This window comes from Brachyhypopomus gauderio, chromosome 1 (assembly GCF_052324685.1).
Source record: "Brachyhypopomus gauderio isolate BG-103 chromosome 1, BGAUD_0.2, whole genome shotgun sequence".
NCBI classification, from domain to species: Eukaryota; Metazoa; Chordata; class Actinopteri; order Gymnotiformes; family Hypopomidae; genus Brachyhypopomus; species Brachyhypopomus gauderio.
The window spans coordinates 54583874-54600959 of NC_135211.1; the positions used below are offsets into that span (position 1 = coordinate 54583874).

At 47.0% G+C, this 17086-nt stretch overlaps 1 protein-coding gene across 5 annotated transcripts in view; it reads left to right on the forward strand.

Annotated features, from left to right (window-relative positions):
• Positions 1–17086, forward strand: part of LOC143525530 (NACHT, LRR and PYD domains-containing protein 3-like) — a 63863-nt gene that overhangs the window by 19612 nt on the left and 27165 nt on the right. For all 5 annotated transcript variants that reach the window (XR_013133698.1, XM_077019597.1, XM_077019614.1 and 2 more), the window contains exons 9-11: positions 815–985; positions 4031–4201; positions 6137–6307. Coding sequence is in view for 4 of the 5 variants with exons in the window: in XM_077019597.1 (XP_076875712.1) it covers positions 815–985; positions 4031–4201; positions 6137–6307 (513 nt within the window). In the remaining variant the exon portion in view is untranslated. The remainder of the gene's footprint in view (positions 1–814; positions 986–4030; positions 4202–6136; positions 6308–17086) is intronic.

Here is a 17086-nt window from a genome sequence, read left to right on the forward strand (position 1 = left end):
CACATATGACAAATACCCCAATATTAAAATGACATGAAAAATCCACATTTTCAGTGCTTGTGCACACATTTGACTACATTATATCAAAGTTCAGAGCTAAGCAGTTTAGTATTATTAGGTTTAATATTATGGAGGGTGTTTGGTGGTGTAGGATCATAGTTGAGGAATGGATATGAGACCTCAAAATGACAGTAGTTTATTATAAAGCACAGGGTGAAACCTCCAATACAGCTACTGGCCTCTGCTTTGATACGTTTTAATCTGTTAATGTAATTAATTTCATCCTATTTTACAAGATACTGTGATGCAGGGTTCATATTAGTCACAAACGCACACAGACTTAAACACACTTTGTTTATTGAAGTAAATGGAGGAAACAACTGGGCAGAGGGATCCAGACATAATCGAAAGTCAATGTCAAAAAACAGTCCAGGTCAGATATACACAAAAAGAAAAAATACCAGGCAGAGGTACAAAAAGGGAGAATCCAGGAGAGCAGTGAACTAGACAAACTGGGTCGAACTACGAAGAGAATAGAATACAGGAAAAAACCGCTTGGTATGCTTTCAAAATGTCACAAAGAGTTTAGTAAGTGTCCTGATATATATAGCAGCCTATGATGAGAACCAGGTGTGAACTAGTACTAAGGGGAGGAGGAACGGGTCAGACGACGTGGAACATTCTGGGAGTTGAAGTCTCCAGGGTTGAGCTGCATAACAGATACAGAGGACAATTTAATCAGCAGTTCAGATTCTGGAATCCAGCATCATCTGATTGATCTGTATTTTGTACTATATTTACTCCTCCTTTACAGACTGTCTCGATGTGGTCTCACTGAGGAATCTTGCAAATCTCTCATATCAGTTCTACAAACAAAAAACTCACTGAAAGAGCTGGAGATTAAAAATAATGACCTACAAGATTCAGGAGTGGAGCAGCTCTGTGCTGGACTGAAGAGTTCAAACTGTAAACTGGAGATTCTCAGGTGAGTTTTCTGTCAATTTAATCTGGAAGGGAAACAGTAAAGTGTGGTGTCATTACAGAGTTTTAATAAATATTAAGATAAATATTTATGTCCATTTACAAAGTCAATTTCCTTTTTAAAATAATAAACCTCATTTGAGTACAGTATAAAAAAATCTACCACAATGCAATGCAAGACAATTTCATTCTTTATTATTTTGAAGTTTTCTTGCTTTGTTGATTCCAAATATTTTCTGTTAAAATTAACTACATGAACTACATTTCATTGACTGACCACATTGCGGAGAGAAAGAAAAACGTGTGATGCATAAGTAGATTTCCAGAATCTCCTAGAAGAGAAATGTAACACTCTAAAGAGACTCAGATGAGCCCTTGTTCAAATGCATGTGGGTATTTATGGAAACACACACACTACTACACCGAGCTGAACACACGCAATCCTACACAGAGCTGAACACACACACTCCTACACGCACACACACACACAAACTCCTACATAGAACCGACAAACACACAGCTTGTAAAACAGCTCTGCCCCAAGTGTCTTATTAATATTCCAAATCCAGACGTCCACATTCACACTACTGTGAAATAAAATGTAGCAATATCTTTTAATTTCATTTACACATATGACAAATACCCCAATATTAAAATGACATGTTGTGAAAACTCCACATTTTCAGCGCTTGTGCACATACATTTGACAACATTATATCAAAGTTCAGAACTGAGCAGTTTAGGATTATTAGGTTTAATATTATGGAGGGTGTTTGGTTGTGTAGGATCATATGTGAGGAATGGATATGAGACCTCACCATGACAGTAGTTTATTATAAAGCACAGGGTGAAGCCTCCAATACAGTTACTGGCCTCTGCTTTGATACTTTTTATCTTTTAATGCAATTAATTTCATCCTAATTTACAATATACTGTGATGCAGGGTTCATATTAGTCACAGACGCACACAGACTTAAACACACTTTGTTTATTGAAGTAAATGGAGGAAACACCTGGGCAGAGGGATCCAGACGTAATCCAAAGTCAATGTCAAAAAAGCAGTCCAGGTCAGGTATACACAAAAAGAAGAAAAAACAGGCAGAGGTTCAAAAAGGGAGAATCCAGGAGAGCAGTGAACTAGACAAACTGGGTCGAACCACAAAGAGAATAGAATACAGGAAAAAAATGCTTGGCATGCTTTCAAAATGTTGCCAATACTTCACAAAGAGTTTAGTGAGTGTCCTGATATACACTGCTCAAAAAAATAAAGGGAACACTCAAATAACACATCCTAGATCTGAATGAATGAAATATTCTCTCATTGAATACTTTGTTCTGTACAAAGTTGAATGTGCTGACAACAAAATCACACAAAAATCATCAATGGAAATCAAATTTATTAACCAATGGAGGCCTGGATTTGGAGCCACACACAAAATTAAAGTGGAGAAACACTACAGGCTGATCCAACTTTGATGTAATGTCCTTAAAACAAGTCAAAATGAAGGTCAGTATTGTGTGTGGCCTCCATGTGCCTGTATGACCACCCTACAACGCCTGGGCATGCTCCTGATGAGGTGGCGGATGGTCTCCTGAGGGATCTCCTCCCAGACCTGGACTAAAGCATCCGCCAACTCCTGGACAGTCTGTGGTGCAACGTGACGTTGGTGGATAGAGCGAGACATGATGTCCCAGATGTGCTCAATCGGATTCAGGTCTGGGGAACGGGTGGGCCAGTCCATAGCTTCAATGCCTTCATCTTGCAGGAACTGCTGACACACTCCAGCCACATGAGGTCTAGCATTGTCCTGCATTAGGAGGAACCCAGGGCCAACTGCACCAGCATATGGTCTCACAAGGGGTCTGAGGACCTCATCTCGGTACCTAATGACAGTCAGGCTACCTCTGGTGAGCACATGGAGGGCTGTGCGGCCCTCCAAAGAAATGCCACCCCACACCATTACTGACCCACTGCCAAACCGGACATGCTGAAGGATGTTGCAGGCAGCAGATCGCTCTCCACGGCGTCTCCAGACTCTGTCACATCTGTCACATGTGCTCAGTGTGAACCTGCTTTCATCTGTGAAGAGCACAAGGCGCCAGTGGCGAATTTGCCAATCCTGGTGTTCTCTGGCAAATGCCAAGCGTTCTGCACGGTGTTGGGCTGTGAGCACAACCCCCATCTGTGGACGTCGGGCCCTCATACCATCCTCATGGAGTCGGTTTCTAACCGTTTGTGCAGACACATGCACATTTGTGGCCTTCTGGAGGTCATTTTGCAGGGCTCTGGCAGTGCTCCTCCTGTTCCTTCTTGCACAAAGGCGGAGGTAGCGGTCCTGCTGCTGGGTTGTTGCCCTCTTACGGCCTCCTCCACGTTTCTTGGTGTACTGGCCTGTCTCCTGGTAGCGCCTCCAGCCTCTGGACACTACGCTGACAGACACAGCAAACCTTCTTGCCTCAGCTCGCATTGATGTGTCATCCTGGATGAGCTGCACTACCTGAGCCACTTGTGTGGGTTGCAGAGTCCGTCTCATGCTACCACGAGTGTGAAAGGACCACCAACATTCAAAAGTGACCAAAACATCGGCCAGAAAGCATAGGTACTGAGAAGTGTTCTGTGGTCCCCACCTGCAAAACCACCTCTTATGGGGGGGGGGGGGGGGGGGGGTCTTGCTAATTGCCTCTCATTTCTACCTGTTGTCTATTCCATTTGCACAACAGCATGTGAAATTGATTCACAATTAGTGTTGCTTCCTAACTGAACAGGTTGGTTTCACAGAAGTGTGGATGACTGAGTTATATTGTGTTGTTTGTGTTCCCTTTATTTTTTGAGCAGTGTATATAGTAGCCTATGATGAGAACCAGGTGTGAACTAGTACTAAGGGGAGGAGGAACGGGTCAGACGACGTGGAGCATTCTGGGAGTTGAAGTCTCCAGGGTTGAGCTGCATGACAGATACAGAGGATAATTTACTTAGCAGTTCAGATTCTGGAATCCAGCATCATCTGATTAATCTGCATTTTGTACTGTATTTACTCCTCCTTTACAGACTGTCTCTATGTGGTCTCACTAAGGAATCTTGCAAATCTCTCATATCACTTCTACAAACAGAAAACTCACTGAAAGTGCTGGAGATTAATAATAATGACCTACAAGATTCAGGAGTGAAGCAGCTCTGTGCTGGACTGAAGAGTTCAAAGAGTAAACTGGAGATTCTCAGGTGAGTTTTCTGTCAATTTAATCTGGAAGGGAAACAGTAAAGTGTGGTGACATTACAGAGTTGTAATAAATGTTAAGATAAATATTTATGTCCATTTACAAAGTCAATTTCCTTTTTAAAATAATAAACCTCCTTTGAGTACAGTATAAAAAAATCTACCAAAATGCAATGCAAGACAATTTCATTCTTTATTATTTTATGAGGTTTTCTTTCTTTGTTAATTCCAAATATTTTCTGTTAAAATTAACTACATTTCATTGACTGACCACATTGCGGAGAGAAAGAAAAACATGATGCATAAGTAGATTTCCAGAATCTCCTAGAAGAGAAATGTAACACACTAAAGAGACTCGGATGAGCCCTTGTTCAAATGTATGTGGGTATTTATGGAAAAACACACATTACTACACCGAGCTGAACACACACAATCCTACACAGAGCTGAACACACACACTCCTACACACACAAACACGCACACACACACACACACACACACACACAGACGCACTCCTACATAGAACCGTCAGAAACACACAGCTTGTCACGTAGGGCAACGCCCCCTCTCGTAGCTGTCACTCTGGGTTCCCTCATGTCCGTGTTCCCTGCCTGTTTGTCCCGCCCTGCTCGTTGGTTTGATGGATTCCTTGTTTGTTACCACGCCCCTGTGTCATTGTCATCACCTGTCCCTAGTTTAGTTCAGTGTATATATTGCCCTTGTCTGTATCGGTCTTTTTGTTCCAACCTGTTCGTTTGTATATGCCTGCTCGTAAGTTTACGCCTCCGTGTTATTTGTCTTCCGTGTGTTTTGCCTGTTCTCCCGTTCTTAGTCTGCCTTGTTGTTTCCCGTGCCCGTTACCATGTCTGTTCGTGTTTCGTATCCTGATTGCCTGCCCGGTTTGACCCATGCCTCCACGCTGCTTTTGGAATTCCCTGTAATAAATCTCGCTCTCCTCAGCGTTTGTGTCCGCCTACCTGTTCTGCCCCGCGCAGATCATTACACAGCTTGTAAAACAGCTCTGCCCCAAGTGTCTTATTGTTCCAAATCCAGGCGTCCACATCCACAATACTGTGAAAGAAAATGTAATAATATCTTTTAATTTCATTTACACATGACAAATACCCCAATATTAAAATGACATGTTGTAAAAATCCACCTTTTCAGTGCTTGTGCACATACATTTGACAACATTATATCAAAGTTCAGAGCTAAGCAGTTTAGGATTATTAGGTTTATTATTGTGGAGGGTGTTTGGTGGTGTAGGATCATATGTGAGGAATGGATATGAGACCTCACCATGACAGTAGTTTATTACAAAGCACAGGGTGAAGCCTCCATTACAGTTACTGGCCTCTGCTTTGATAATTTTTAATCTGTTAATGCAATTAATTTCATCCTATTTTACAAGATACTGTGATGCAGGGTACATATTAGTCACACACGCACACAGACTTAAACACACTTTGTTTATTGAAGTAAATGGAGGAAACAACTGGGCAGAGGGACCCAGACGTAATCCAAAGTCAATGTCAAAAAAACAGTCCAGGTCAGGTACACACAAAAAGAATTAAAAACAGGCAGAGGTACAAAAAGGGAGAATCCAGGAGAGCAGTGAACTAGATAAACTGGGTCGAACCACAAAGAGAATAGAATGCAGGAAAAAACTCTTGGTATTCTTTAAAAATGTCGGCAATACTTCACAAAGAGTTTAGTGAGTGTCCTTATATATATAGTAGCCTATGATGAGAACCAGGTGTGAACTAGTACTGAGGGGAGGAGGAACGGGTTAGACGATGTGGGGCATTCTGGGAGTTGTAGTTTCCAGGGTTGAGCTGCATGACAGATACAGAGGATAATTTAATCAGCAGTTCAGATTCTGGAATCCAGCATCATCTGATTGATCCACATTTTGTACTGTATTTACTCCTTCTTTACAGACTGTCTGGCTGTGGTCTCACTGAGGAGTCTTGCAAATCTCTCACATCAGTTCTTCAAACAGAAAACTCACTGAAAGAGCTGGAGATTAATTATAATGACCTAAAAGATTCAGGAGTGGAGCAGCTCTGTGCTGGACTGAAGAGTTCAAACAGTAAGCTGGAGATTCTCAGGTGAGTTTTCTGTCAATTTAATTTGCAATGGAAAAAGTAAAGTGTGGTGACAATACAGGGTTTTAATAAATTTTAAGATAAATATTGCTGTACATTTAAAATGTCATTTTAAAAATAATAAACTTCCTATGAGTATTCATCAGGTGCAGATATCATCGTTATTTCTGAGACGTGGCTATCAAAGTCCATAAAAGACAAAAATGTGGCTATAAATGGTTTTAATCTCTTCCGTACAGACCGTCCAAATAAAGGCAGCGGAATGGCAATATACGTAAAATCTAATTTTGCGACACGTATTGTAGTGACCAAATCAATGCCTAGACAGTTTTAATATTTTAGCATTAAACACTGGTTTACCTAAGGGTCAGTTTCTAACGGTGGTTGGTTGTTATAGGCCCCCATCAGCAAACAGTGACGCCTGGGACTCAATTTTTAAAATCTTAGCTGAAATAAAATTTAAGGAGATTAGGTGATTTAAACTCAGATTGATTAACATCAGTATTTGATTATTTTAAATCACGTTGTTTATCATTAAATTTGACACAGATTATAAAAAGCCCGACTTGTCCAAATGTTAAAAACCCAGATAGATCAACTCTTCTTGATCTTATAATCATTAACATGCCACACAAATACACTGCCACAGGAGTGTTTGCAAATTGTCACGGTGAGGGGGCCGGGTCGCCACCAGAGGGCGCGCAACCCGGCCAGCAGCCGATCCCAGCACACACCCCCGCGCACGCAGCCACTCCCACAGTCGCAATCACCATCATACTGAGCACCTGTTCCTTGTTTACTTTGCACTTCTTTAGCCCGCAGGTCGTCTGGTCCAGTGCTGCACATTGCCACTACATGAGCGTCTCTGGGTGTCTGCACGTCCCTACCGTGTGTGTCTGTACGAGCGTCACCTTGCATCTGCTGTGTTTGCGCTACGAGCTTTACCTTGCCTCTACAGTATAGGCGCTACGAGCTTTACCTTGCATCTGCAGTCTATGCGCTACGAGCTTTACTGTGCATTGCGTGCTACGAGTATTACTGGTTGCCATGGATAATAAACCACCTTCTATTCAACCCACGTCTCCGGCTGCCTCTGTCCCGACGCCCCCGGCGTCACAGAATGTGCAGCCTGGAGCAGCCGGAGGCGGTGGCGCCTCTGCTATAGAGGTGTTGGCCCATCAAGGCATCATCCTGGGCAGACAACAGCAGGAGCTCCAGGAGCTCCGCTCAGTGGTGAATACCCTGACGACCTGCATCCAGGCTCTGACGGTACAGGCAACTGCGCGCCCTCCGACGCCCAGAACGCCGATTCCTCCACCCGAGCCCTATAATGGGGACCCGGAGCGCTGTGAGGGCTTCCTGGTCCAGTGCCAACTCTATTTTAACAGCATGCCTCACCTGGAGGAGAAGGAGAAAGTCGGCTTCATGGTAAACCTGTTGCAGGGCAAGGCACTGGACTGGGGAGCAGCCCAGATCAGCGCGGAGAAGCCCTGTACTCGCAGCCACGACCAGTTCGTTCGCGAGCTGCGGGCGGTCTTCAACCACCCCAGCCGCGGGAGGGTCTGCGGCCAGAGCCTGTTACAGCTACGGCAGGGAAGCCGAAGCGCCGCAGACTACGCTCTGGAGTTCCGGACCCTGGCCGCCAGGACTGGTTGGGGAGAAGCGGCTCTGACAGACGTCTTCCTGGCGGGGTTAAAGCCCGACCTGAGGGCAGAGCTGAGCTGTAGGCCCGAGGGACAGGACCTGAATCAGACGGTGCACCTGGCCATAACCATGGACAGGTTGCTGCAGGAGCGAGGCAGAGGAGCGGCGCTTCCTCCTACCCCGCAGGCTCCCGTGCACGCACCGCCCCGTGAGACCACGCCCGCCGAGCCCATGGAGATGGGTGCTGCCGCCCCTCCCCTCATGCGTACCGCTGGTTCGAAGAGGGGGCGGGCTAGGGTGAGTATCGCTATAATGAAAAATCTCTTGACGTGGGAAGCGTCGGTGTCTTACGGGGCGATGTCCTTATCTGTGTTTGCTTTGGTGGATACGGGAGCCTCGGGGAACCTGATGCGGAGGAGCGTCGCCGAGCAGCTGAGGGTGCCCCTGATCAGACTCGAGGAGCCGAGACGCGTGCAGGCACTGGACGGGCGACCTGTGGGCGGGGGTTTTATCACTCACCGCACAGCACCAGTCACCATACACGTTCAGGGCCGAAGGGAACAGATCAGTTTTTTTGTACTCCCTTCCACACGCTATTCCATCACATTAGGTCTCCCTTGGTTTAGACTCCACAACCCCGTTATCGACTGGTCCACGGGTAAGCTGCTGAAGTGGGTAGCGCCCCTACAGGGCACCCGGTCTCCCTCTCGTGTGTTCGCGCAATCCACCAGCGTTGAGAGCCCAAACATCAGCTCCACTCCAGTCATTCCCGCTCCGTACCGTGATCTAGCGGAGGTGTTCAGCGCTGCCAAGGCGACCCAGTTACCACCTCACCGACCCTGGGACTGTCACATCACGCTCAAGGCAGGTACTACGCCACCGCGCGGTCGAGTCTATCCACTTTCTCAGGAAGAGGAGCGGGTCATGGCTCAGTATGTTAAGGAGGCTCTCGCTCAGGGCTATATTACTCCCTCTACCTCTCCCGCCTCAGCCAGCGTCTTCTTCGTAAAGAAGAAAGACGGTGGGCTGAGGCCATGCGTAGATTATCGAGGGCTCAATTCCCTCTTAGTGAACTTTGCCTACCCGCTGCCTCTAGTGCCGTCGGCGCTGGAGCAGTTAAGGAAGGCTAAAGTTTTCACTAAATTAGATCTGCGCAGCGCCTACAACCTCATTCGCGTGCGCGAGGGTGATGAATGGAAGACGGCGTTCAGTACCTCTACGGGGCACTACGAGTACCGCGTCTTGCCGTATGGCTTGGCGTCTGCTCCGTCGTTCTTCCAGGCGTTCATTAATGAGGTCTTAAGGGAGTATTTGAATAGATGCGTTGTCGCTTATATCGATGACATCCTGATCTATTCTCCCTCCTACGACCAACATGTGCGTGACGTACGGGCAGTTCTGGGCACACTCTTGCGCAATCGGTTGTATTGCAAGCTCGAGAAGTGCGAGTTCCATCTCAGCGAGATGAACTTCCTAGGTTACACCATTAGGCCAGGCTCCGTGCACATGCAGCACAGGAAGGTAGAGGCGGTCGTGAAATGGACGCAGCCTCACACACGGCGCGAGCTGCAGAGATTTCTGGGCTTCGCGAATTTCTACAGGCGGTTCATTCGCGCATATAGCCAGATCGCTGAGCCCCTTACTGACATGCTGAGAGAGGGAGGAGTCAAGCTTCGCTGGACAGAGAGATCCACGAGAGCGTTCAACCAGCTGAAGCAAGCGTTTGTCGACGCGCCGGTTCTGCACCAACCGGATCCTAACCGTCCCTTTATAGTGGAGGTAGACGCGTCGAACGTGGGAGTAGGCGCGGTGCTATCACAGCGACCGAAGAAGCATAGCTCCCTCCGTCCCATAGCCTTCTACTCGAGGAAGCTCACCGCCGCCGAGCGTAACTACGGGGTGGGAGACCGTGAGTTGTTGGCCATGCGCAAGGCGTTCGGTGAGTGGAGACACTGGCTGGAGGGAGCTAAGCATCCTTTCACCGTGCTTACTGACCACAAAAACCTGGAATATATCAGGACCACGAAACGGATGAACGCCCGTCAAGCCAGGTGGTCTCTGTATTTCTCTCGTTTCAAGTTCCAGGTGACATACCGGCCAGGAGAGAAGAACCAGCGTGCGGATGCGCTATCTAGGTCCTTTCCTGGCAGTACGGAGTCGACAAGCGAGGAGCCGGTGCTTAAGCCAGAGTGCGTCGTGGGAGCTTTGGAGTGGCAGATCGATCGGGAGATCGAGGCAGCGAACCCGCATCCAGGTTGCCCGCCGCACCGTAAGTACGTTCCCCCCGCCCATCGTAGTGCCCTCATCAGCTGGGCTCATACGTCAGTGGGGACGGGGCACCCAGGGGTGTCTAAGACGGCTCAGTTGTTGGGGGCTCGCTACTGGTGGCCGGGGCTGCACCGGGACGTACTGCAGCAGGTGGCGTCCTGCGCGGTGTGTGCGCGGTGCAAGGTGCCACACACTCCTCCTGCGGGTAAGCTCCTCCCTCTCCCTGCACCTAAGCAACCATGGACGCACATCGCATTGGACTTCGTCACGGACCTCCCCCCGTCCGAGGAGAACACGGTCATCATGGTGGTAATAGACCGGTTCTCGAAGATGGTTCGCTTCCTTCCCTTGCGGGGCCTGCCCACTGCTTGGGAGACTGCGGATCTCTTGTTTCGGCACATATTCCGGCAGTTCGGTCTGCCTGAGGATATTGTGTCGGACAGGGGACCGCAGTTCACCTCGCGTGTGTGGCGGGAGTTCCTCTCCAAGCTTAACATCACGGTTAGCCTAACCTCTGGTTACCATCCGCAGGCTAACGGACAGGTGGAGCGAGCGAACCAGGAAGTAGGAAAGTTCCTGCGCGCGTACTGCAGCGAGCACGCGGACACATGGTGCGCCCTTCTGCCCTGGGCCGAGTACGCACAGAACTCCCTCACACATTCCAGCACGGGGATGACACCGTTCGAGTGCGTGCTCGGTCGCCAGCCGCCGCTCTATCCTTGGAACGCCGCGTCCTCAGACCAGCCCATCGTCGAGGAGTGGTGCAAGAGGAGTGAGCGGGTGTGGGAGGACACCCATCAGCGGCTGAGAGAGGCGATTCGGCGATTCAAGCGGAAAGCCGACCGTCGGAGGGGAGAGACCCCATCTTATCAGGTAGGGGATAAGGTGTGGGTCTCCACCGAAGATGGACGCCTGGGCAGGAGAGGTAAACTGGGGGAGAGATATGCCGGCCCGTACGTCATCTTGAGGCGGCTTAACCCAGTTACATACCGCATCAGTCTGCCCGAGGACAGACGTGTGTCGCGTGCATTTCATGTGTCCGCTCTCAAGCCATACAGAGCAGGTGCACTGGAGGAGGCCTCGACGTCACGGCCGCCCTCGCCGCTGCAGTTGTCGGACGGACCCGCGTACCTCGTGGAGAGGTTACTGGACTCGAGGCGCAGAAGAGGTGGCTTACAGTACCTGGTGGACTGGGTCGGGTACGGACCGGAGGAGCGCTCCTGGATACCGGCCTCGCAAGTGGTAGGCCCCTCCCTTATCGCCGACTTCCACAGGGAACATCCAGACCGGCCAGCTCCGCGGCGACGGGGAAGACCGCGTGGGAGTCGACGGGAGGGGTCCTTGGGGGAGGGCTCTGTCACGGTGAGGGGGCCGGGTCGCCACCAGAGGGCGCGCAACCCGGCCAGCAGCCGATCCCAGCACACACCCCCGCGCACGCAGCCACTCCCACAGTCGCAATCACCATCATACTGAGCACCTGTTCCTTGTTTACTTTGCACTTCTTTAGCCCGCAGGTCGTCTGGTCCAGTGCTGCACATTGCCACTACATGAGCGTCTCTGGGTGTCTGCACGTCCCTACCGTGTGTGTCTGTACGAGCGTCACCTTGCATCTGCTGTGTTTGCGCTACGAGCTTTACCTTGCCTCTACAGTATAGGCGCTACGAGCTTTACCTTGCATCTGCAGTCTATGCGCTACGAGCTTTACTGTGCATTGCGTGCTACGAGTATTACTGGTTGCCATGGATAATAAACCACCTTCTATTCAACCCACGTCTCCGGCTGCCTCTGTCCCGACGCCCCCGGCGTCACACAAATGATATAAGTGATCACTGTGATTGGAGCTGTTAGAGATACAAAGTTACCAAAAGTTAAAGCAAATGTGATTACGAGGAGAAACATGAAACATTTTAATGAGCAGGCATTTCTCTGGGACCTATATCATTTCAACTGGGGTCGTATTATATTAATCGATTATGTTAACTGTGCTTGGCTCTATTTTTATGATAGTTTTAATAATTTTATCAATAAACATGCTCTGTTAAAAACATTTAGAGTGAAAAATAGAGCCAGTTCGTGGGTTACTCCGGAATTAAAACATCTTTTAAATGAAAGGGACCAGGTATGGGCAAAAGCGAGGAAGTCTGGGTCGGATGCTGATTGGTTGCGCTTTCGTCAATTACGAAATAAATGCACTGCCTTATGTAAAAAGGCTAAGAGTACATATTACCTAACTGTAACTACAGATAATTTAAAAAATCCTCGTAAGTTTTGGAAAACACTAAAATCAATTTCTGGTAATACTGACTCAGGAATCCTCCCCACTGAGCTAGTGGTTGATTCTAAATCGGTTTCAGACAACAAGGAAATGCTCAATGGTTTGAACAAACGTTTTGTTACCTTGAACACTCTGATGATACCACTGGGAAGTCTGTGTCTGCCAACTACACCGTCAGTCAATCAACCACTAGGAATACTTTTGTTTTCTCTAATATTCATGTCAGTAAGGTCTGTAAGGAGCTAAAAAGACTAGATATTAAAAAATCTGTTGGTCCAGACAACCTCCCACCTTATTTCCTATGATTAGCTGCTGACATCATAGCTGAGCCAATGGCATATATTTTCAATCTGTCTGTGCAAGAAAACAAAATTCCTAATATCTGGAAATCAGCTTATGTTTTACCTTTACTGAAAAGTGGGGATCCTATGGCCTTAAATAACTACAGGCCTATCTCGAAATTGTGTGTTTTAGCAAAAATTATAGAAAGGATTATAAATGAACAGGTCAAGCGTTATTTGGATTCAAGAAGCATTTTATCACATCATCAATCTGTTTAGAAAGCAACATGGTACAGTAACTGCCTCTTTAAAAGATTTAAAGAGGCATTTACACCACTGTTACACCACTATTAAAAATGCCTACCGTGCTGTGACACGCGCAGCTCTCGGCCATTCCGACTACGCACTTCTCCACCTCATACCTACATATAGGCAAACACTTAAAACCAACAAACCTGTCATAACTACAGTGAAGTGGACCAGTGATGATATAGAGAAGCTACAGGGCTGCGTTGAGTCTACTGACTGGTCTGTCTTTGAAGAGGCAACAGGGAGCTTAGACGAATACACAGACACTGTAATGTCATACATCAGTTTCTGCAAAGACAGCTGCATCTCAACCTCAACACGGGTGAAATTCAGCAACAACAAACCATGGTTCTCAGCTGAACTCAAACAACTTCGTAAGGAGAAGGAGGCTGCATTTAGAAGTGGGGACAGAACTCTCTTTCGAGAGGCCAAATACAGGCTGGAGAAAGGTGTTAAAGCAGCAAAGAGTGATTATTCAGCAAGGCTGAAAAACCAGTTTGCTGCCAATGACTCATCCTCAGTCTGTAAAGGCCTCCAAGAAATCACCAATTACAAGGTGAGAACATCCCCTCTCTTGAATGACCGTCAACTCTCCAACGACCTGAATGAGATTTACTGCAGATTTGAACACACAAAAACTGTTAGAACTGCTACTCTCAACTACCAATCCTGCTCCCCCACACTGACTCTCTCACCTCAGCCCCCTGCTCACCTTATCATCAAGGAGCAGGACATCAAGAGGCTTTTCTGCAAAGTGAAGGTGAAGAAAGCCCCCGGCCCAGACCTTGTGTCTCCTTCCACCCTAAAACACTGCTGTGATCAGTTAGCATTCATTTTCACATACATATTCAACAGATCACTGCAGCTCTGCTCTGTTCCTACCTGCTTCAAAACTTCCACCATTGTTCCGATCCCCAAAAAAGCAAACATAATTGGACTTAACGACTACAGGCCAGTTGCACTCACTTCTGCAGTCATGAAGGTATTTGAACGCCTGGTTCTATCCCACCTGAAAAACATCACAAACCCACTGCTGGACCCCCTACAGTTTGCATACAGAGCAAACAGGTCGGTCGATGACACGGTCAACCTAGCCTTGGACTACATCCTACAGCACCTGGACAGCCCTGGAAGCTATGCAAGAGCTCTGTTTGTGGACTTCAGTTCAGCATTCAACACAGTAGTGCCAGAGCTGCTACAGGCCAAACTGTTACAGCTGTCGGTGCCTGATCCTATATGCCGCTGGATCATGGATTTTCTGACAAACAGGACACAGCAGGTGCGGCTTGGCAAACATACATCAGATACCCGAACCACAAGCATAGGAGTACCGCAGGGTTGCGTCCTCTCACCTCTCCTATTCAGTTTGTACACAAACGACTGCGTCTCCAAAGAACAGTCTGTAAAAATCCTCAAGTTTGCAGATGACTCCACCGTGATGGGCCTCATAAACAACAGCGATGAGTCTGCCTACAGACAGGAGGTCGCTCAGCTGATCTCCTGGTGCAACAGTAACCACCTGCTGCTGAACACAGGAAAGACGGTGGAGATGGTGATAGACTTCAGACGCAACCCCCCCCCCCCTCCCCCACTGATTATCAATGGCTCTGATGGGGACCACCATATCCAGAGACCTGAAGTGGGAGAGGAACACAGAGACCATTGCCAAGAAAGCTCAGCAAAGACTGTACTTTCTGAGACAGCTGAAGAAATTCAACCTCCCGCAGAATCTGATGGTACAGTTCTACACAGCGATCATCGAAGCTGTACTGACTTCATCCATAACCATCTGGTTTGGCTCGTCCACCTCGCCGGAACGAACCAGACTGCAGCGCATAGTCAGGACAGCGGAGAAGATCATTGGTTGCAGCCTGCCATCACTTCAGGACATCTACCACAGCAGGGTCAATAGACGGACACAAAAAATAACTTCTGACCTCTCTCATCCTGGACATCACATCTTCCAACCACTTCCCTCTGGCAGAAGATTCAGAGCCATCAAAACCAGCACAACCAGGCATGCAAACAGCTTTTCCCCCAGAGCTGTAGCACTCAGCAACAGAACCAGTCCCTCTGCACCTTAAACCCCTCATGCCACTTACCACACTCAATTTCTTCTCCACCTACCTCAATGGACACGAATGACATTTTTCTGTCAAACAGCATTTATTATTATTTGTGCAATACTTTTACCACCACTTGGCTTTTTACTGTTTACTGTTATTGTTTACTGTTAATTAATGTTAATTACTGTTAATACAACTGCACAATTGTTTATAGCATATAGCATATTTATTACATATCTATTCTGTATATATTTCTTGTATAGTCTGTGTGGTGTCTTGTTGTCTAAATATGTGTCAAGTCTTACTTGTGGGCCAACACCAAGAAAAATTCCTTGTATGTGCAACATACTTGGCAAAATAAAGTGATTATCTTATCTTATTTAAATGATGTAATTCAAGCTCTAGACACAGAGCATTATTGTGCTGACCTTTTTGTTGATCTATCTAAGGCTTTTGACACAGTTGATCATGGGATTTTATGCCAAAGGCTTTTAGATATTGGGTTTACAGAGCAGGCTATGGGCTGGTTCCTGAACTACTTAACTGACCGAAAGCAATGTGTGCAATACAGGGGTCAGGCTTCCAGTTTTTTAGATATCTCCAGGGGTGTCCCTCAAGGTTCAGTTTTAGGCCCAACTCTTTGTATTATTTATATTAATAAATGATCTTGTAAATGCATCTGTGCATTTCTATGCTGATAACACATTTACATTTATGGCATTTGGCAGATGCCCTAATCCAGAGCGACTTACATTTTTATCTCATTTTTGAGCAATTGAGGGTTAAGGGCCTTGCTCAGGGGCACCTCAGTACTGGCTTCAGGTCTGGGGATTGAACCCACAACCCTCCGGTCAGAAGACCAGTTCCCTAACCACCAGTTCCCTTGTCATGCAAAATCAATTGCTCTTGTTTTTAAGTACCTTCAGTCTGCATTTAACACCATTCAGTCACAGTTATTACAACTTCGCTTGGTTATAAATGCTAAAAAAAACTAAGAGAATGTTATTGTCTAACAGAAAAAAGTACCTTCTCCCTTACCCACTATTACAACTGCACAAGGATTGCAAATTGATTTTGTAACATCATATACATACCTTGACATCAGTGGCGTGCACACATAGACATCAGGTGCTAAAGCACCACCAACTCTGCCCTTTATCAACGAAAGAGCCCTTTTGAAACTTCAGTTTTTTTTATTAGGGGTCCAAGCACCAGCGGTGCTGGAACCCTATTGTATTTGTTCCGATTATTATTATTCTTCTTTTTCTGCCCTAAAACGCATCGTGCAGCCTAAACCGTAAGTCGTACAGACTTCTCCTTTGGCCAACTGGTCAAGGACACCTCCGCTACTCAGGCACCCAACGCCAGCCAGATACGCCTATAGGTGGCGCTATAGCGCACACAAACGCGCAAAAAATTTTCACGCCTACACCGTATGTCGTAAACAAAAAATTCCAATTGCATCTGATCAGGCATGAGCTCATCTAAAAAAAGTTCCATTGAAGCTATATGCTCCGCCCCTTACATGTCGAGCTAATTTGCATAATATGCAAATTTGCACACATTTTTGAGCGCGTACTAGTCCCTGGATTTTTCACATACATGCACATATGTGGTATCCATGCGTTCAGAAGAGTCTGAACTTTAATTGTTATGGAGCCAAAGTGCACATTTCTGCACATGGGCGTGGCCACATGCATCAGAAGTCAAGCGTCGAAAATTCCTTCGCCAAAAATCCACATATTCTGCTATATCTCAGGCATGCTTTCACGTATTCACACCAAATTTCACATACATGCACATATTGGGTGTCTAGACCTGCACATACATTTTGGCAGACATGTACACCTAGGTGGCGCTATAACGGCCAAAAAACTCTCCTGCCCTCCATGCTTTCATGTAGAAGGACAATCATGATCTCATATGATTCTATGCAAAA